Source organism: Mytilus californianus, unplaced genomic scaffold (genome assembly GCF_021869535.1).
Source record: "Mytilus californianus isolate M0D057914Y unplaced genomic scaffold, xbMytCali1.0.p SCAF_11, whole genome shotgun sequence".
Taxonomy (NCBI): domain Eukaryota; kingdom Metazoa; phylum Mollusca; class Bivalvia; order Mytilida; family Mytilidae; genus Mytilus; species Mytilus californianus.
The window spans coordinates 9380662-9403843 of record NW_026262593.1 but is presented as its reverse complement, the minus strand read 5'-3'; the positions used below and the strand labels follow the sequence as shown (position 1 = coordinate 9403843).

At 31.8% G+C, this 23182-nt stretch overlaps 2 protein-coding genes across 3 annotated transcripts in view; both read left to right on the top strand.

Annotated features, from left to right (window-relative positions):
* Nucleotides 1-13968, top strand: LOC127719507 (uncharacterized). Its single transcript, XM_052225655.1, has 9 exons — nucleotides 1-51; nucleotides 2041-2177; nucleotides 4269-4427; nucleotides 5217-5345; nucleotides 7643-7734; nucleotides 8583-8694; nucleotides 9878-9965; nucleotides 10790-10890; nucleotides 12120-13968. Exons 2-9 carry the CDS (start codon nucleotides 2058-2060, stop codon nucleotides 12198-12200), a joined length of 882 nt encoding a protein of 293 aa, XP_052081615.1. The 5' UTR covers nucleotides 1-51; nucleotides 2041-2057; the 3' UTR covers nucleotides 12201-13968.
* Nucleotides 13969-16070: 2102 nt separating this feature from the next.
* The window catches only part of LOC127719506 (hemicentin-2-like), a 62749-nt gene continuing 55637 nt past the window's right edge, over nucleotides 16071-23182 (top strand). For both annotated transcript variants that reach the window (XM_052225653.1, XM_052225654.1), the window contains exons 1-3: nucleotides 16071-16269; nucleotides 20991-21073; nucleotides 21536-21829. In XM_052225653.1, coding sequence (XP_052081613.1) covers nucleotides 21007-21073; nucleotides 21536-21829 — 361 coding nt within the window. In that variant the 5' untranslated portion in view covers nucleotides 16071-16269; nucleotides 20991-21006. The remainder of the gene's footprint in view (nucleotides 16270-20990; nucleotides 21074-21535; nucleotides 21830-23182) is intronic.

The window sequence follows — 23182 nt, the reverse complement described above, 5'->3', positions numbered from 1 at the left end:
TTGACCTGTTTTTCCTGTTTACCAACAACATAGCTCTTGCTGTCTATTCAGGTAAATTATTTAATTGCATTATTTTTCTGCACGAATTCTACGCTTAATACACGTGTTAATGTAACTACCAATTTGCTATAAAATGATTGCGTCCAGACAATAAACCAATCAACAAAGAGAAGGATAAACATGATTTATGAATCCGGTAAATTATCAGTGATTATGTAATCAGGTATGTATGACAGGTGCTTTTTTGTAATGAAGTATCAGACATATAATATCTGGAAGAATGAACACACGTATTAAAGTTAAAATGGATAAACACGGCTTAATTTACACCTCGAAATTACTCTCATTACGTATACAGACAAATCTGTGCAGTTGGAAAAGTTTTAAGGTCTAGCGTCCACTGGACTCCACTAGCATTTTGTGTTTCAGAAAGATAAAATCTTTTTTGATGAATCTGAATAAGAAAAAAAAAATATGTTCTTTAATTTTTTGTTGTTACACATCCTGAGGACTGGTATGTTTTAAGAGAGAAGATGTAAAAAATATATGCACCTAGCTTGGATTGCAAATTTAAACAGAACGCTGCCCTTATCAGACCAATAGCCTGAATAGGATCCTGATTAATCCTGGGAAATATCAGCTTCCTATGCAATTGCAATGGGAATGCCATATGATCAGCCCTTGCAGGCAAAAGTAGTATATCAGCCCTCACTGGCAAAATTGATATCTCTTTTGGAATGGAGAGTCATGTATAATTTGTGAGATTTACTAATGTCTTAAAATTATCCTGCTGTTTATAAACTGTATGAATAGTGCAACATTTAAACAAAATAACTAATTTTTATGGCCACACAACAAAATTGTCGGGGCCATATAGTTTTACCCTTAATCATCATTTCCGTCATTCTGCAACAAACAGACTTATACAGTACACTTTTTTCTAAACGCCTTCATATATTGAGCTGATTTTTAGTATGAGAGTCTACTATGATGAGTTACAGATCAAGTTTACGTTTGGTTACGCTCTGCTGATTTTTGCTGAAATTACGGGCATTGGACTTTTAAAAATTTCATAAAAATAGCAGTTATACAGACTTTTTTTCTAAACACCTTCAAGGCTTCACATATTGACCTGAATTTTAGTGTGTGAGTCTACTATTATGATTTACAGATTGATCTTACGTCTGGTTCTGCTCCAATGATTTGTGCCAAAATTACGGGCTTTGGACTTTATAAAAATTTTGTGAAAAAACAGTATTCAGACATTCATTCTCAAATTTCCACTCCTAAAAATGGCTTCAATATAAAAAGAAGATGTGGTATAATTCAAGCTTTTATTGCGAGCAGGGCCATTGGGAATCATTGGAATGTTCAAAAAGAGGGGCGAAAGATCCCAAACATTCAAACTCATAAGTTGAAAATAACGCCATGGCTAAAAAAGAAAAAGACCAACAGACAAAAAACGATACACAAAACACAACATAGAATATATTAAATCCAAAGACTGAGCAACACTAACCCCACCAAAAAACTGAGGGTGATCTCAGGTGTGCCAGAAGGTAAGCAGATCCTACTCCACATGTTGCACCAGTTGTGTTGCTCACATGAGTACAAACCTTGTGATAAGTCTAAATTGGTAGGTCACATTCTGGGAAAAGGGGATGACAATTAGAAAATATTGGTTGTAATCTGTAAAACAGTCAACCAACTCGTGATGGCTTCAACTGATGATTTCAACTTCACTACTTGGAACTCTTGGTTCGATAGCTTCCTTGTGAGCAACAACCCTCTATATAGGAAATCATAATAGGAAATAAAAGCACTGGAATATCGTTTCAACTGGGAGATATATACTCTGTATCCATATTCTCTTTTATAATTCATATACAGTGTATATACCTGTTTCTTATGTGATACATGTAGAAAGGCTCAAGGGATGATATCATGACCGTATTAGGGCCTGATATTGAAAATGCTATGTAATAATCTTTACTTATCATTGCAATCCATTTTATAAATGTATTGATTTTTTTCTTTCAGTATTACAAGGTTTACAGATGGTTGCCATGGGAACAGCTCGTCATGGTCATGCAACTGTAGTGTTAGAGTGCCATGATCATTGCAAGGAAAGTGAATATGGTGCTGTAGAGGTTGTGACCTTGAAACATTCCTATCCCGTAAGTTACCTGTAAACTTGAAGCCATCCTATTGAGTTTCCTGTAATCTTCAAAAACTTGTCTTTCCCAACATCTCCTTAGCACTTAGTACTAGCAATAGATTATGAGAACTTATATAATGTTAGTGTTAAAAATTCAGACCTGCCAACTTTCACAATTTATGAGGGATTTCCCCCATGAGAGGTGTTGACCTGAATTTGGAATTCTTTATTATACCCCACGCAACGAGTTGCGGAGGGTCTAATGTTTTTGACCCGTCTGTCCGTCCGTCCGTCTGTCAGTCCTGTTTCTTGTCATTGCAACTCCTCTCAAACCACACAACAGAATTTCACGAAACCTTTTTAGATAATAAGGACATACTATGTAGTTGTGCATATCGACAGGAAATTACGATTCAATTCTTTTTCTAGGAGTTACGCCCCTTTGAACTTATTTACTTTAATGTACTACTGCAACAGTTTGTCATCGCAACTCCTCTCATACCACACAACAGAATTTCATGAAACCTTTTCAGATAATAAGGACATACTACGTAGATGTGCATATCGACAGGAAATTACAATTCAATTTTTTTTCCATGAGTTACGCCCCTTTGAACTTATTTGCCCAATATACTACTGCAACCTTTTGTCATCGCAACTCCTCTCATACCACACAACAGAATTTCATGAAACCTTTTCAGATAATAAGGACAAACTATGTAGATGTGCATATCGACAGGAAATTACGATTCAATTTTTTTTCCAGGAGTTACGCCCATTTGAACTTATTTGCCCAATATACTACTGCAACCTTTTGTCATCGCAACTCCTCTCAAACCACACAACAGAATTTCATGAAACCTTTTCAGATAATAAGGACATACTACGTAGATGTGCATATCGACAGGAAATTACGATTCAATTTTTTTTCCAGGAGTCACGCCCCTTTGAACTTATTTGCCCAATATACTACTGCAACCTTTTGTCATGGCAATGCCTCAAACCACACAACAGAATTTCATGAAACTGTGTAGATAATAAGGACATACTATGTAGATGTGCATACTGACAGGAAATTATGATTCAATTTTTTTTTCTGATACAATTTTTTTTTCTTACACTTATTTTATTTCTCCAATGACAATGTGGGGACGTTGGGTATGTGAGCGCGCTCACTAAGGTTCTTTCATTATAAAACTGAATACCTCAAAACAGGTATTCAAATGAGTAAAAAGGGTACTTAAGCACATACATACTCATTCAAACAATATAAGTAGTAGATTAAAAGCTTCCATGACAATTTAAGAGGAGCATTTATTATAAATAGGTCCTCTTGCACTTAAATCTCCCATGGAGATTATGAAAGGTTGGCAGTTATGAAAATTGTGTCACCTCTATATATTTTCTTCCATGTTGTCTTAATAATGCCTACCCCACATTCTAAGTTTATTCATATCAAATAAAATAATGTTTTTTTTTCTCATCCAGATTAAGTTGCTAAGGAGAGACTAATTAAGGTGTGTTGTTTCTGACGGAATCATCATCGCCAATCATGAATGTATTTGATCTGATAAGGTCAGTTTAAGGGGAACCACTAGTGTTAAGTGGTAGGTCTATAATATTTGATGTTTTCCTAGTTCATTGGTCAATGTTCAATTATCATAATTAGGTCTCCTTCTCGGATACCATAAGCAATCGGTTAACTATATGTGACATATGGAATGATTGTAAGGTGTACATGTCTATCTGGCAGGTTCATCTGACCTTGACCTTATTTACATTAATCATTAATAATGTTAAGTTTATGTGAAACTTATAGTAAAACCTTTATATTACACACTTTCAGCATAAATTCAAGTATGATAAGTAAAGCAGGCTAGACAGTCCAGCGTTAACACTCTTTTGAACTTTAAATGTTTTGCATAGTTGACACATTAAAGAATTGCCATTTTAATATCAGCATTTGCATTATATATATTATATCAAAATTAAATACAGATTAGAACTAGTTTATTTTAGTATAAAAATAAGGAGATGTGGTATGATTGCCAATGAGACAACTATCGACCAAAGTTCAAATAAAGTGGATGTAAGCAATTATATTTTGCAGTTGAAAGTCTTGGTACCAGAGCATACTGGGAACCCAAAATGCAAGTGGATCTTTCCCATTGTATTTGGAGGGGGATTGGTAGGAGGTGACAATGTTGAAATAGTAATAGAAACCAAACCAAACACATGTGGTCTACTCACTAGCCAAGAATCTACAAAGGTAATAAAAAAGCTCAACACATGTGGTCTACTCACTAGCCAAGAGTTTACATAGGTAATAACAAACGTGGTCTACTTACTAGCGACTGAGTAGTCTGCATACTTAAGAGCCAAGAATCACAAAACATAAAAACAAATACATCGTACACCAAAACATGTGCTACTTACAAGCTGAGACTCTACAAAGGTAATAAAACAGCCTAACACATGTGGTCTACTTACTAGCAAAGAATCTAAAAACATGAAAACAAATACAATGTACACCAAAACTTGTGCTACTTACAAGCCAAGACTCTACAAAGGTAAAAAATAAAACCAAAAACCGGGACTTCCAACCAGCGAATTATTAGGAAGGTAAAATCTAGACCAGACTCTTGTGGTCTTCTAACCAGCCAAGCCTCAAAGTTTAAAAAAATAGGACAAACATGTGGTTTCGAACCAGTCAAGAATCCTCAAAGATAAAAAAAAAAAGACTGTACATTGTGGAATGCTTACCAGGCAAAAAATTCAAAAGATAAAAAAAAGACCAAATCATATGGTATATGTAGCAGTCAAGAATCTGCAAAGATTTAGAGCTTGACCTATGATAAAGACTTAAAGAGTTGAAGTTCATAAACTGACCTATAAATGTATTGTTTTTGGGGTTGTTGGTTTGCTAATTTCTTGACATATACCCCACAGTTTTGTTTATTCATAGATATCCCAAAGATAATCTGGTTAAATGTGTTATCACATTGCTGTCTCATTTTGCACTTTTTTTATTTGAAATGAGATATATTGAATGTTTTAGGTCTACCATTGTGAAGATGATCTGTTGACAACACAGAAGATGAATTATATCGTTGGTGATAACTCCTTATTGTGTGTTCTCCCTGATTATTGTGTGTGTTATAAAGATGCAAACTTTCTACAAACACAAGTAAGTCAAAATATATAAAAATAAGGATATGTGGTAAGTCCAAATAACGTGGATGTAAGCAACCCATACTGTAAAGTAAGATATAAATTAAGGGTCCCTACATCACAAAATGTGAAACAATTCAAACAATCAAACCAAAAGCCTGTCTGCCATCATTTATGATGAAACAATAAACCAAAACACACTGCAGATGAAGCAAAACACATCTTTTATTTTTTTTATTTTATATATGAATACAATATTTCTTTTTTTATGGATCTAAAATGTACATAAGATATTTTTTGTCCCTAGTTATCCTTAGTTATTTATTTTTTTAACCGTTAGGAAATTTGATGATGATGGAAGAATTTTTATAATGTCTCATGAATTAAATTACTACTTTTAATTCAGTAGTTGATTTACAGCTTGAATTATTTTTGAAGAATAATAATTTTTCATGTTATTTGTTTGCTGTCTCATTAATGTGTATTCTAATATCATTTAAGTTAGCCTTATCCAAATAATTTCAAACACACACTTGTTGGTAGGTGTCATTAAAATCAAATTAGTGTGGACTTTTAGTTATTCAATATTTTATGTTCCTGATTTATCTCCCTTGATTATCATTATAATATTAATGGGTTTTTTACAGTCTACAAATGGCTTTTTTAGCTGCCATTCATTGTTTGTTTTGGCAGGGACCCCTATTAATTGACACATTGGTCTTTTGTTTACTCATTGTTTGTAAAAAGTTGAAATAATGACATTACTGTACATTTGGTTTCAGTATGCAATTTTATTGTGAATTATGTCCCCTTGTTAAATACAGACCTGCCAACTATCCCGATTTTGGCGGTATTATCCCGATTTTCATGCCTCAACCCGAATCCCGATATCGGGTTCCTAAAACAAGCAAAAAACCCGATTTTCATAAATTCTACCCGAGAAAATTTTATTCTTACCGATTTCCGGTAATGGAGGACAACATAGAGATATTATCCAATCAAATTCATCGTAGTATCTGATATTCGGGTCATGTTGATTTACCTGAGGATTATCGATCTGTTTTGACACTAAGTATTATGTAAACATATACACGTGCCTCAATAAAATCAATGATTTGTCAAAGTTTTATGGGTCTTAATTGGTAATAAAATTATTGATCTTTGTTATTTATACCGATCAGCTTGGGAGTTACATAATTAACTGTTTTAATTTTTTTACTTATCATTTAATTGAGATTAATTATGTTATAATCAAGTTAACTAGTTAAAAAAATTCTTTAATCAGGTGAACATAGTTAATAATTATCTTAATTATAACAAGAGTTACCAGAGCAATGTGTTGTATACCCAACTCCAATGCAGATTGTGAGAGAGTCTTCAGTATGGTCAAGAAGATACACACAGAACACAGGTCATCACTGGACAACTCAACACTCTGTGACCTACTTACCACTAAGATCAATTCAGACTGTGCATGCTACCAGCTAAAACCAGACAAAGACTTGTTGAAGACAGCAAAGAAAGCATATGTTGCTTACAACAAAGACTGTGGAAATTAGTGCCAAATGACAATTTTATAGTGCTGACAATTTTAAGTGATGATAATGTAACTTAGTGCTTTCTACTTAGTGCAAAATGAACATTAGTAGCTTTTATGTTTTTTTGCTCCTTGTGTATTATTGTTTTGTATTGTTTTTATCTCCTTTAAATGCTACTGAATAAATATTATTAATATGACATTTACCTTGTTTATCTTTTCATGACATAGTTTGCAATGTATGCATTAATGAAGCAACCAAGTCATTGTTTATCAATTTATTTTAAATAGATACATTGAAAATACAAATAAAACACTGAAATAAAACAAATATAACACTGAAATAAAACAAATAAAACAAATGAACCAAATGAAAGAAACATCTTTACACAGAATGATACACACAGCATCAAAACAATCTCAAGAGTTCAAGAAACAAACCAAAATTGATCCTAAATATACATGAAATACTTTCTACTGGACATTATAAAAAAAAAAAAACAGTCACAAGATGAAGCGATACATTTAAATTTTTTTCCCCGGGGAAAATCCCCCATGGAGGTTTTCATAAGTTGGCAGGTCTGTAAATAACAAAACAAAATTAGAATAAAGGCTATACTATTAGAATATAATTGTAGAATGATGGGGAGATTCAGATTTTTGCTAAATATTTAAACTGACTGAATGCAATTCAAATTATGGAAAAGCAAGATACATGTATATTGAATATATATATATAAATAAAAATAATGTTTTAAAGAAGATTATGAATTCAGAATGTGCAGATGACAGAAAGTGGAAACATTATATTGTTAGATTGGATGACATGTGGTAGATCTGCTTTACAAGAACAGTGGCTGTTTAAAAGGTATTTACCACTTACTGGAGATATATGTTGTGAAATCATTGAATTGATATATGGTTAGATGAATTACTTTTGTTTATATAGCTCCGAAGGATTTCTGCCTATTTAAACATCTCTGGCTTTCTAATGTGTAGGTTTAATAAAATTGAGAATGGAAATGGGAAATGTGTCAAAGAGACAACAACTCGACCATAGAGCAGACAACAGCGGAAGGCCACCAATGGGTCTTTAATGCAGCGAGAAACTCCCGCACCCAGGCGTCCTTCAGCTGGCCCCTAAACAAATATGTATACTAGTTCAGTGATAATGGACGTCATACTAAACTCCAAATTATACACAAGAATCTAAAATTAAAAATGATACAAGACTAACAAAGGCCAGAGGCTCCTGACTTGGGACAGGCGCAAAAATTCGGCGGGGTTAAACATGTTTAGTGAGATCTCAACCCTCCCCCTATACCTCTAGCCAATGTAGAAAAAACAAACGTACAACAGTAGGCACAGTAAAACTCAGTTTAAGAGAAGTCCCAGTCCGATGTCAGAATAGGAAACAAAAGAAAATAAACAAAATGTCTTATTTTAGGAAGGTAAAACCAAAAAAGTGCTTCAAAAAAGCACAAAATTTATGAAGTGTAATTTTTATTTTGAAAAACAGATTCAGATATGTGAAAAAGTTTTAATGGTGTCCTGCAGTTTTCTAATATCTTGTTTATCTCTCATCTGCTTGCTATTAATTGTAGCTATGAAAACATTATATATCTCTTTACAAGTTACATTTTGTATCCTATTTATGAATTGTAGTTATAAGAACAGTATATATCTCTTTACAAGTTACCTATTTATGACTTGTAGTTATAAGAACAGTATACAGATAGATGTAGGTTCTAACACAGTTTATAAAGACAGCATCCATCTACATGATGTACCAGGATTAAAGATGAAATCATCTATGAAAAATTACCAGGTACCAAACATTGACTGGGAATGTTATTTTTATGCCCCCACTGTAGGCAATGGGGGCATTAAGTGCTACCCTTGACCGTCCTTCTGTCCATCAGTCCTTTCGTCCATCAGTCTTTCCGTCTGTCCCATTTTTGTTTCCGCACACTAACTTATGTTTTCCTCATCCAAATTTTATGAAACTCATACACAATGCTAAGAACCACAAATCGCAGGCAGAGTTCAAATTTGGGCAGTGAGTCATTTACAGTTCTAGAGTTATGTCCCTTTTTAACTTGAAAATTGCAAAGCTTGAGCGGTTGCATTCGTGTCCTCAAACACATTCTTCTTTTATTTTATGTTAAATGTTCCCTTTTGGCCATTGATTTTGCCTCTATTTACTTGATGTATTAGAATTACATGATAAAACACTGTCCATGAAAAATTACTAGGTAGAAAACATTGACTGAGGTTTTACTGTAAGGAGGCTATTGGTATTGCTTCTATCTTCATTATGTACTTGGCAAATGATGAGATACTCTATGGAGATTCAGAACTACAAACAGATGTACTCCAAATAATTATGACACCTTGTTTGGAAAGATGATCTTAATTTAACTTTACAAATTATTGTAAAATCTACAGTAAAGTGTGGTTATTTCATTTACATCTTGTTAAAAGAATAAAGTTCTTATGGGATCAATGAAATTTCTGGCCAGCATCATAGTTGATCTTAGAATACCTCCTTTATTCAGGTGAACAACATGAAAAGTACTTTCAACATTACTGTTTAATAATCTTAATGATGACAATGATAATGTTGATGGCAGATAATTTCTGTTTAAATCATTCACTACTTTTTTGATGTTCCCCTGTAGGTGACAGGGGCATTAAGTGTTACCCTTGATTGTCCATCTTTCTGTCCTTCTGCCTTTCCGTCCTTCTGGTTAGTGTAAGGGTTATTAAAGTTTTTAATCATTTTATCTAAAATTGAAAATACTACAATAATCTAATAATTATTTGGCTAAAAACTTTGTCATAGAATAAATATACATGTAAGAAGTTGTGGTATTATTGCCAATGAGACAATTTTCCACCAGAGAAAATTTAAGGCCTTTTAGGGCTTTATCAATTAGCAAAACCCATACTGTATAGTCAGCATTAAAGACTTCGACATGACAATTGACAATTTATATTTGAATTAATAGGTAATGGGAACCTGTATTATCCTTGGAAAGAGATTAAAAGAGATTAGCAATAGTTTATGCAAACGTTACTCACAACCAGGAAAATATGGTAAGTAAAAAAAAGGTTACTCACAACCATGATAAGAACACATTACTCACAACCGAGAAAAGTATGGTAAGTTAAAAAAAGTTTACCCACAACCAGAAAAGTATGCATGTTTCCTGTGTTTTTATGCCCTACCTAGGGGCATTGTGTTTTTCGGTCTGTCGGTACGTCGGTCCGTCTGTCCTGCTTCAGGTTAAAGTTTTTGGTCAAGGTAGTTTTTTATGAAGTTGAAGTCCAATCAACTTGAAACTTAGTACACATGTTCCTTATGATATGATCTTTCTAATTTTAATGCCAAATTAGAGATTTGACCCAAATATCACGGTCCACTGAACATAGAAAATGGTAGTGTGAGTGGGGCATCCGTGTACTATGGACACATTCTTGTTAGTTTATTGACCTGAAACAGTAAAATTTGACAACATTATTTAATTATCAAAAGAAGACAAATACCATACTACGCTATAGGAGATGTTTTGGTAGAATCTGTTGATATTTAGATTATTATTAAGGGGATTTTTTATTAATTTGAAGAGAAAAATGTTTTTGTTCTGTGTGATGTCATTTGGCATGATCATTATTTTGTCTCAATGGTAAAACCAATGACAGCCAAAAAACTTAATCTCAAAAGTTGGATTTTAATTATTCTATAGCTAAGAAGAAACAAACTACTTAATAAATGTAAGGACTGGTGTGAGAAAAATGTTAGCATGCAAAAATTAATAACACAATTTACTTTTATTTTGGGTGGTAAAGGGAGATAATTTGTGAAAACTAGGTGTATTCTGTGTCAATGTATGTCTGTTATAAAGACTTGTTTATTTCAGGAGAAAGTGTAAAAACTGATGTGATCTGTACAGTCAGTGCTTTACAGAAAGGAGGGATGTCGGGGGTTTATTTAAGATTCCTAGCCATTAATACAGCACAGGTAAGCACATAAACAAAATAAACGCTGATATTGTCAGTACAACACAAGTTATATACACAGGAAACATAATAAATGATATTGTTGATACAGTTAGTTTTCTGTACAGAAAGTGGGAATAAATCTTTTCAACAGATGAGACAACATATTGTTAAAGTGGATGCTTTTGCGATTTCAATGCCTAACAATATTGTGTGGGGATTATAATTGCTTATCAACAATAAGTTATACCTTTACATCAATAGTATTGCTTAATTTCTACAAACCATTGGCACATGGGAATTTTTTGTGCATTTTATATGATCATGAAATAAGCCATAATAACCTTGTGCGAAAATTTCTTCGTTTACAGTATAAAAAGTATGATTTATTGGTCTCCAACCGTCTGTATCACTCTGCTCAGCTCTTAATAAAATTGCATGTCACGGCTTTGTGATGTCAAATACATTGTCCATTAGGCCTTAATAACTTTGACCTGGACATATCAGTGAAGTCATATTGTATGAACCTATGTTGATAAGTTTGACCGGACTAATCAAGTCATCTTCCGGTTTGCTGGTGAAAAAAAGAAAACACTTGTTTCTATCATGCAAAATACTCAAATACAACCAGATAAATCGATAATTAATAATCTGGTTGTCTGCAATTTATATTGTAAAATATCAGCTGCTTGACACGTACAATATGAAGCCATTTTGAACTCGTTCACTGTGCTCACTCGAAAAAAAGCTGATATTTGGTACATTAAATAGGTCATTGACTCCTGAATCATACAGATATTTGCCTAATTGCCACATCAAATTTTCTTTTTTGAATGTAAGCAAGAGAGAAGTGTGAAATTTTCGCTGATAATGCTCTAACAGCCATGTTATCAGAGGTCTAAACATAATGTGTTTGTTATTTCAACTGTTTGGTAAACAATAAAAGAATATTGCAATCTTGTACAATATAATATTCTCTTTGGGGTAATATTGAAGAAATAATTCTTCCATGTCATCCTTTATGGTCATTTTAACATGGGTTAGGCATTATAATTCTGTCAATATCTTTATTTTTTATCTCTGCCATTGTTCAAACTACTGACTCTTGCAATTTTATATTGCCATTAGAACATTGCTTTGTTTAAGCAAAACAAGAAGGTCATACAAGATCACCAATATTAATGCAATAACCCTACAACATTTTAGAACTTTTTGTTAACCTATGCTCATTGATATCTTGATTTATTTCAGGCTTATACAGTGATAAAAGAAATAGTTGAACCTCTGCTTCCTTTGTTGGGTGCAAATCCCTTCCAGAACAAATATGGATGATATATATATCCCATGTCACAAGAGACTTAATTGCTGCTCAAGATTTGATTGTCTTGCCAAGAACTTAACCATTCAAATAAGTTTATTCGGAATCGTCATGTATTTCTAATCAACATATTTTTTTATCAAAATCATGTGTAACTATTCAATCAATCTTTTATTTTACATTTATTCCAATTTTAAGTTGTATTTATAAGTTCAGTAGGAGGGCAGAAAAAGGATAAATGCAAAGTTAGAAAATTATCTCCCCATTACACCACCTAATTTTTACAATCATAAAAATGGAAGCCATTATAGGGATGACGTGCAGTCAATTTAGCTCTTGAAAACTGATAAATTTATCCACATAGCGTCATTACAATCCTTATATGCCAGTTGTATTTTAAAAGACAAATGTATCTACTAGCTATTGATCATCATTAAATGTACTTTTATGCCTTTAGTCAACTTAAAACTATTGTCTGATCCTTTGTCAGGGAGAATTTTCAAAAGTTCAAAAACATTAAAAAAAAATCTAATTAAATATTTCATGGAAGGACAGAATAAAAAATTTCAGAGGTTGAAGACTAATAACCCTAGATAACACAAACAAAAGATGAGTTTTTTTAAGTAGCTGTAGCGGAGGGGGCATTAAGTTTTACCCATGTCCATTTGTATGTCTGTATGTCACGAATTTGGTTTCCGTTTTCTAACTTGGGTTGCCTCAACCAAATGTTATGAAAAATATACACAATGCTTATTACCACAAAACTCAGATCAAGTACGAATTTGGGTAGTATCACTTTTACCGTTCTTGAGTTATGTCCCTTTATTACGTTATATGCAAGCGGGGGCATCATCTGTGTCCCATGGACACATTCCCCATTTATTTAGTCCTGTGAACTTTTAATGTTATTATATCAACCTGTAGCCTAAATATATAGAAATGTTAGAATGTGAAGCGAGATAATGTATCAAATATTTTTGCTTTATACGTTTTCAAGACAAAATAGTAAACTGATACATGGCCTCAACATAAAAAGGAGTACTTGACTTTCTCTTTTCGATGAAATTATTGCCCATTTTTAAGATATTTCCCAAACATTCTGTCTACGTGGCAGAGAAGATAATGCTTTAAAAAGATTCATCTTTTATCTTTCTGTGGAAATGTTTTTGATTGAATTTATGCTTATGCACAATAAAGGTCCACATGTATTTGTGGTCCTGTGTATTGGAGAATGTGAAATAAAAAAGAGATTTCACTATGAATGAAACATACTTGTTATTGTAATAGTGCATATTTAACTCTTTGCATTAAACAGTGTAAGTTATGTTCTAAACGTAAGAAAACATGAAATCGAAAATGTGGCAAACGTGTTGCATGAAAATGACACTTTAATTACCACACATTCAGCTGTTTCTACATCAGGTGACACAATGTAAGCAAAACATAACTTGACCATTGGTCTAAAGTAATCATGTGAATGTTCTCTCATATATAAGTTTAAATTTACGACCATGCTGTATTCTTTTTATCTTGAAGTTTATTTCATTTAAACTCATCACTATGAACATACAAGACATCCATAGTTATATATGATAATAATCAAGATATCCATTAGCAAAGCACTGCATTATACGTTTATTTATATTATTTTATTAACTTTGTATATAGGTAAATATATGCATTTATTATTTATTTTATATCACTCTTATGAACAATATTAATTTACCTTTTGTTTTATATACAATTTGTTAACAAATAAAAATGAAATATCAGGTTGAAAAATATGTTGTTTCTATATTGAAAATGAGGCCTGTATGTCCATATATTCTTCTTAACCTTTGATGGGTACATTAACTTGTTTAGATAATTGAAACAAAATAGTAAACAATTACTAGATCTTTTGAGGTACTGGGATGGATCTTATGGCCCTTTGATGTTACCCATCCAACCTTGAGATGGAATATCACATTAAACCATCCTCTTTAGTGAACCTTATTAAAGTTTATGTGTATATATATAACTATTTCTAAGGTGTAAAAAACTCTTTTGAGCTCTTGGATAAGCTATAATTTTCTTTAAATGCAAACTGTAGAGTATGGTATAAACTGGGAGATAATATACTCATGCTGTAATCATACAACATAGAAATGGATACTGTAAATTCAGAAATTATTGCGATGTTTTTATTATTGCGAAAAATGCAACAGGGTTATAATCGCAATAATTAAAACTCGCGTTTTGAAATTTTTTATATGAATTAAACAGAATTTTTCTCAATATCGCAAAAATAAAAATCGCATTTTAGTCTAAAATGACAAAATCGCAATAATAAATGCACGCAATAATTTCTGAATTTACAGTAGTTCACAATTGGTAAGCTGAAATCATCTCTTTTGTTGTGAAGTTTTTGTTTTCAACTGAGCCTTATTGTCAATTTTTAGGTGTAACTCAAGGTTACGAGGCAGACTTAATTGCATCTGTTGTAGCCTTTATTTTAAGTTGGATGGAATAGATCACTGAACTTCAATTATTCAATAATAGGACATCATCATTATAGCGGATCATGAAGTTAAAGGATAATACTACTGTCTTTTCATTCTTTCTAAGAAGCTGAAGCTCCAGTACCAATTAAAGGATAATACTACTGTCTTTTCATTCTTTCTAAGAAGCTGAAGCTCCAGTACCAATTAAAAGATAATACTACTGTCTTTTCATTCTTTCTAAGAAGCTGAAGCTCCAGTACCAATTAAAGGATAATACTACTGTCTTTTCATTCTTTCTAAGAAGCTGAAGCTCCAGTACCAAGTCTGCTTCATATAAACAAAGTTGGCAAGAAGAGGTGCACAGTTGATTCCCTGGTAATGGCGATTGTTTAGTGAAAAACAGAACATCCAAACGTAACAAATTAATGTTGTCAATTAAGAAATCAAGCATCTTAATAATGTCAGTTTCAGAGTTTTGCAAAGTATGATAAATGTCCCATTCTAAAACAACATACAAGTTGTCCCTTCTTTTTAATGAAACAAGTAGGATCAATTCTTTCAATTTGTCAAATGTTTTTATATTATTAGTATTGCAAGAGGATATGGAGATCGACTTAGATTGTATGTACAACAGATCTTTGGAATTTTTAGTATCCATATCAAATTCACATAGCCCCCTAGAGTAGGTTACTTATAGTTTCACAATAACTTGGAATATTAGATTAGATGTGATAAGGTTTGCCAAATGAGACAACTACCCACCAGAGTTCAAATGAAGATAGGTCACCATATATATTGCCTTTAACAATGACAAAAACCCTGTCTTGATTACTGATAAAATTTAGAAAGGGGTTTTAAATTAGTGCATCATTTGGAAGACCCAGCAATATAATGCCAATGGACTATTCTTTAACATTATGGTGGATGGAGTTTTACCTGTACTTGTAGTGAGCAATCACTGATCTATAAAGGAGATGAAGAAAAGATACTGCAGATACAGATTGCCAATGAGACAATTAACACTCCACCAGAGGCCAAATGAAGTTGAAGTTAGCAAATATAGGTCACTGTAGTGCCTTCATACCACATAGCAATTTTACGTTCTGTTGTAACATAGATTGTAGTTCAATTTTAATAAATTGAAATGTGACAAAACTGATTTTTATTTACCTTGCGATAAGGGTCTTCCATTAATAAGAGTTCAGAAAAGACATGGTGCAACAGTCACAATGTAACGTAGATTGTAGTTCCATTTTAAGAACAAATTGAAATGTTCAAAACAGATTTGTATTTACCTTGCGATAAGGGTGTTCCATTAATAGGAGCTCAGAAAAGACATGGTGCAGCAGTCACAATAACTTAGTTTCTATCCCCATTCCTACATTGTCTTAATTGATTGAAGAGATAACATCAAAGATTTTGAAATCTAGTTTAAACGAGAATTTATGCAAAAAGATATAAATATATATATTTATTGAGATAATTCGTAAATGTTTTATCTATAACACATCAAATAGTTTTACATCTGTGACTGCTGGTACCGCCTGACAAGCTAGAGCAAGGTTATTAACCTACCTGCGTAGGGTTAACATTCATACAGGTGTGTACACTTTCTTTTTTATTCTCATGCATTTATTTTCTTGAATTTCCATGTTATTGAGAGGATCATAAATCTTATATATTGTGCATAGGTGTCAACTTTCAAAACCATCATTGTCTAAAAGGGGAAAAGCCCCCCTCCACCCAACAAAAATATTTTTGAAGTAGCACCAACGACCATTATCTGTGTCATTTCATAGGAATTATTACTACAACAGAATAGATAGGCTACTAATTGTTTTTTGTTTAAATGACTTGAGTGGGGCACACATATTCGCCGGGGACACAATTTTGCTAATTTATGATTTTGAGGTGTAGAAACTTCAAAGGATTGCTGAAATGGAAGAAATAACACGGTAAATTATATTTTTATAACAAATATGATTATTTTATAAACTTAGAAAAAATTTTGGCACTTACCGCAAAGGACCGAAAAACAGACAACGATTTTCAGCCAATTTTCTGAATGAAAAAAAAAAAAAATTCAAAGAAGTATTTCTTAGTAATTCTTTGACTGATTGCCCTAAATTTCAGTTAATTACACCTTTGAAATATCTGCTATTCATCTACAATGAAATTGATTTGATAAATATTGTTTAAAGCTGCAGTTATTTGGTTTTTTAAAAATAGATGTGTAAAAACGGCAAATATGTGTCCCCCTTCGACAAAACGTCAGGAAATTTCAAATAGCCTTTAACCTAACTTTTCAGATGAATTTTTTCAGAGAAACACGTTTTCAAGCTAAGAATATTTTGCTTTTGATGTTATCTTCATATAGAAATATCAGTATACTTCAAAAACTTAAAGGTCTGAACATAAACTGCAGAAAACATGGAAAATTATGGCGAAAATGAGCACCCCACTCGAAATAAATCATTTCTAACTTCAATTAGACTTTTTTATATAACAGCAAATTGTTTGCGGCTGTATAATGCCTATGGTATGGCAATGTTGTTGATGTTGTCATCGTCCAAAGAGTGAAAGACATTTTGTTTTCAGACAATGATATCAGTAAAATTGTATTGATCTCTATGAAGTTGTACAAAAAGGAGGTTGGGTTTGACTGCATGACCATATTATTGGTCTTCTGATTTACTATAGCGGTGCACATGACCACTTTACACGACAAATGGATTGTGAATATCTAATTCCACAGCTATATAGATATATATCTTAATAGCAAAGATCTATTCACTGAATCAAAATATTTATCATTTTTGATAGATTTATACATGTATAGTCTGTCATACAATTTGTAAGATAAGATGCCTTATGTTCTGAAGTTTCCTTCTGTCATATTTCCATTGTCCATGGTTAAGCTACAGCATAAAAAAACTTTATAGTCCTTTTATCATGTGAATTTCTAAGTTTATATGAGTAAAAGGAAAATTATATTTGGTATATATATGGGATCCATGCAAGGTCTTCATGTCAGTAAATAGTTATCAAAGGTACCAGGCTTATAATTTGATATGGCAGACGCGTGTTTCGTCTACATAAGACTCGTCAGTGATGCTCAGATCAAAATAGTTAGAAAGCCAAACAAGTATAAAGTTGAAGAGCATTGAGGACCCAAAATTCTTATTTCCTAGATAAGTGATCAAGGATAAGTTTGTGTGGACAAATCCATATCTCGGATACTAAAAGCATAATGTTGGTTTTATTAACCAGATTTTCAAAGGAAATATCGGTTATTGATTTGGGGATGTACGGCGGGCGGGCAGACGAGTAGCTGCCAAACAGTGTCTCTTCAATAACATGAAAACGCTGTGATTTTTTTTTCAAATTCAGATGATATGTTGTTTCTTGTGACTAAATGAAGGTCAAGTTCAATTTTCAGGATTTTAGTATTTCTCCTTTTTGAGTTATCGCCATTTTTGATATCCAAAAGTGGTATTTTTAAATATTTTTCTCTTGTTATCACATTGAGACTAAGCATATGGTAAATGTCTTATCTCACAATTATAATTGGAGTGAGAGATTTATTTGAAAATTTTCTATTTCTTAGTGGTGATGATTATAAGCTATATTATTAGACATTTTGAAGTTAATTACATTACTAATTATTATATTTGTAATGTTAGAGTACTATGTTAAACCATACATTTTTTAGTTCTGTTCAAAGGGAAATAACCCTTCAGATTCGCAAGTATGATTTTCATTATTAATTAGATCTGGGAAATATCTTAGCATATGATAATAATTGGAGTGACAGATTTATTGGAAAATTTTCTGTTTCCTGATAAGATCTGTAGGACTGTATATATAAAGTTTGAAATTTACTAGTAGGACTGTATAAATGAAGTTTGAAATTTACTGTTCATTATTAGACACTTTGAAGCTAATTACAGATAAGTTTTATAGGTTTTTAAGAGATAGACATTTTGAAGTTAATTACATTACTAATAATTATATATGTAATGTTAGTGTACTATGTTAAACCATAGTTCTGCTCAAAGGGAAATAACCCTTCAGATTTGCAAGTATGATTTTCATTGTTAATTTTTCTTTTCTTTGGTAAATTGTTTGACGAATTTTGTGATGTGTTTGTTATTCTGTAAAAACTAATTTTCTGAGTGATATATGTATATAATTGTTTTGTTGTGTCTGTTAACAATGGTTAATTTTAATTTTTACTTGATCTTGTTTGGGGTTCCAGATTTCTATCATTTATAAGTTAAAAAGTTAAAATTAAGATAAGATAAGTTGCAGATCTATATTAGTATGTTACAAATGAAAGAAAAATATTGGGAACTATCAACTATATATATAAAGTTTGATTACACTAAGTGATAAGATAACACACATCTGGTAATTGTCAATGCAATCACCCAATTATAATTGGAGTGACAGATTTATTAGAAAACTATTAATTATATTTGATTATAATTCAAAAATAAATATATCATCATATCTCTTTACATCATATCTAATTTTACAGTCTATGGTTAAATCATATTTAATTTTAGATTTACATTATTGGTTCATGGAAATAAAGTTTGAGTTATTTCCATTTGAACAAAAATGGTTTAACTAAGAAGTATTTCATCAAAAATTTGATTCTTTGGGTTCTTTGATCATGTTGATATGCTGATTCTAGCAATGTACTTAGATTTTGGATATTGGACCATAATAGGTAAATGTTCAATTTCAAATTTTTCAGTTCTTTGACCACATTTATTTTGTGTCACAAACCCATGCTGTATCAAATATTCAATCACAATCCAAATTCAGAGCTGTTTTAAGCTTAAATGTTGTGTCCATACTTGCTCAACTGTTCAGGGTTGGACCTCTGCAGGAAAATCCGGTTTGCTGTCTCTCTGACAGCCTCTTGTTTGTTGTATGGAATAATTGTAAGCAAATGTGTCTATCTGGCAGGATTGATCTGACCTTGACCTCATTTCATGGTTCATTGGAATTAGTAAATAATTACATTACATAATATAAAAGAAGATGTGGTATGATTGCCAATGAGACAACTCTCCACAAGAGACCAAATGACACAGAAATTAACAACTATAGGTCACCGTATGGCCTTCAACAATAAGCAAAGCCCATACCGCATAGTCAGCTATAAAAAGCCCCGAAATGACAAATGTAAAACAATGCATGTTTCTTAAAAATCTGTGCTTTTGATATATGTACAAAACAGTAAAAGAAAAACAATTTTGATATATTATATATTGAAAAATATATTCATGATATTTGGTGTATGGAATTATTGTAAGGTCAACATGTCAATCTGGCAAAGTTCATCTGACCCTGACTTCATTTTCATGTTACATTGGATAATTGTTCAACTTTTATGAATGGTTGGTTTCTCAAATACGATATTAGAGCCGAAGGTTTAAACTATATTTGGTTTATGGAAAGAATGACATTGACCTGTTTTTCATGGTTCAAATATTGTCATTGGTCTCAGGTTTGTATGTTGAGGGCCATACATTGTATATCTGATACTGTAAGTAATATGTCAACTATATACGGAGTATGGAATGATTGTAAGGTGTGCATGTCCTTCTGGCAGTGTTCATCTGATCTTGACCTGATTTCAATGGTTCATTGGTAATTAAATGCTAAGTTTTCATTGTTAAGTAGGTTTCTCAGATCCTTTAAGCAGAAGGTTTACTAAAGTTGGTATATGGATTGATTGAAAAGTGTACAACATGTTAGTTAATGGCAGGATTCATGTGGCACTTGTAATAAAATCTTTATCTTAAAGACTTCTAACAGCAATTAAATGATGATCAGTGAAGCAGGCTAGAAATTTCATACACTGCATGCACTCTAGATCTTGTTACATTTATTTGGACAAATTAAATGACAGAAAACATTAATGTGAATGATTTTTACATAAACTGGATACATAAATATATGGCTAAGGGTACATGTGTGAGTATGTGCTTCTCAGGGAACATGTATAAGTCATTCACTCTGATTAATATACATATCCTGTGTCCATGCAAGCTTTGCTTACAAGAATCTGACAACACTCCTTAATACTTTCCTTTCTGGTAATTATTACATCAGCCAATGAAATTTCAGCCTTCAAATTTTTAAAGGTGTATGTATTCATCTGACAAAACGTGAGGAATCCGAAAAGTCTTTATTACAGAAAGTATTATAGAACATTTTCAGATCCTTGTAAGCAAAGCTTGGACACAGGATCTGTGGTTTAATCAGATTTTAAGTCATTGTAAATATTGTACTGTATATTTTTAGTTGATGGACGCACACTATGACTTTTGGACTTCATGATTACCTTTGTTTTGTGATATTTATACTCACTGTTGGAAAACTGCAAGGTTTGTATTTTGTTTATAAGATAATTAGTTAACTAATTGAAATTACAAGAAACCATTTCCAGGGTCAACATAAATTTTGCCTTTGTAATGATTTATTATGTCTTTGTCACAAGTGTCGGAGGACCTGTCCACATTTTTCTTTCAATTCTTAAGAGAAAATTAGTAAGCAATGGATTTTTTTATATATCTCTTCAACATTTCTTAAAACACAATAAGACAAACAAGAATATATTTTTTTAAATGCACAAAAGACTAGAAAAAAATGGTAAAAAAATATGTCAGTTTTAAAGGCTGACTGTTAGTCATCCCTTTTACTTGAGACTTGTGCTGAAATAACTGACTTCTTGTTTAGTAATAACAAAATGTACATCTTTCTGCACATTATAATAATCCTAAAGTTTACAAATGTAAGATTTACAAATAAACCATCTTGACTGAACTAACTGCATTATATTTTCACAGGTATATCACAGGTGCCTGTGATAGAAGGTGTTGTAAAATCCGAAGATGGCAGACCGAAAGTTCATGGCAATGAGGGTAAAAGTTTAACTGTGACATGTACATCTGAGCTGGACATGATAACATTGATGTATAATAATACTGACTACAATGAAACGTCTCTGAATAATGGAAGTTACTCAGTTAACTTCACAATCATTGCGGTGCGTGGGGATGATGGACAGAACATTACTTGCCAAGCATTAAACTCAACTGATGGAGGAGAGTATGAGACATGGGCTGTCATATATTTGAGTTGTAGGTAGAACGCACTTCATTTTCAACACGTTCTGTTACATGCTTAATAGAGATAACATGTGATCTTAGTGGTCTTCTATGACCCTCGTAACGTTAGGACATTAAAATTTACCGGTAAAGCAAAACATTTTTTTTTTTCGGTTTTAATGCATAAAATTGTAATTTATGTTTTGAATTATGGTAAAGAAATCCTGTTTTGAAGAATAACATGTAAAAAGTAAAATAACAAAAATACTGAACTCCTAGGAGAATTCAAAAATGGAAAGTCCCTTATCAAATGGCAAAATCAAAAGCTCAAACACATCAAATGAATGGAAAACAACTGTCATATTTCTGACTTGGTACCTGTAGGCATTTCCTTCTGTAGAAAATGGTAGAGTCTTCTGGAAAATTTTAAGGATGTCATTTTATTTCAAAGATAAAAAGGTGAAGCAGCAGTTTGAAAAGACATATATTTATTTTAGTTATATTTATAACTAATTATGAAGGATATGCATTTTTCACTTGGCAAACACATTTTTGTTTCAACTTCTTACCATAATAAACATGATAAAACTAATTTCCTGTATTAAATGCTAATAATTATTTTAGGTATAACAGGAATTTCAGAATATAATAGGATTAAATTGCACTAAATTTATCTTATATCCTATGCTTTCCCTATTTAGACAGTTAAATTAGTTCTATCAACTCATTTTCAATTTTTATGAAAACAATAATCGTGCCTGATTTTTTTTACCTTTGGTAAACATGGTCAATGTAAATGTAAAGTTAAATTAAATGTAAAAATGTAAAACAGTGTGATTGTTATATATAAAAAGGCTCCTTATTTTAAACATTTATAAAATTTATATCTTGAAATTAAACGTTATATCCAAAAGAGCTTTATTATTGATTTTGAAAGTGTATGACTAGGTCATCCCTATAGACCAGATTTTATCACCTATAATGCATTATCAACTTTAACAATATATGATATTAAAGTCTCACCTCAGGTTATAGGTCAATAATTACATTATCTATCAGTTGATCAGCTTGCAATAGGCTGGATATTGTTGATGGAATAAGCTACATTCAAATATTTTCCCAACATTAAGTGTATATTTTTTTAAACAATTACCCACTGAGATCAACATATTTTTTTACGTATGATTATCAGACATGAATTTCTAGTTAATGTTTATATCATTAGAAACTTAATATAATAATTAAAATATCACGAAACTTCATTTATTATTGATTCAAATTTATTTATCTGTCAAATTGGTTTTTCCTTTCCAGTATTGTTGACTTAAAGACTAATTTCAGCTTTCTGTTGAGTTTACCTCAATTTTTTTCTTTAAAATACTAGTA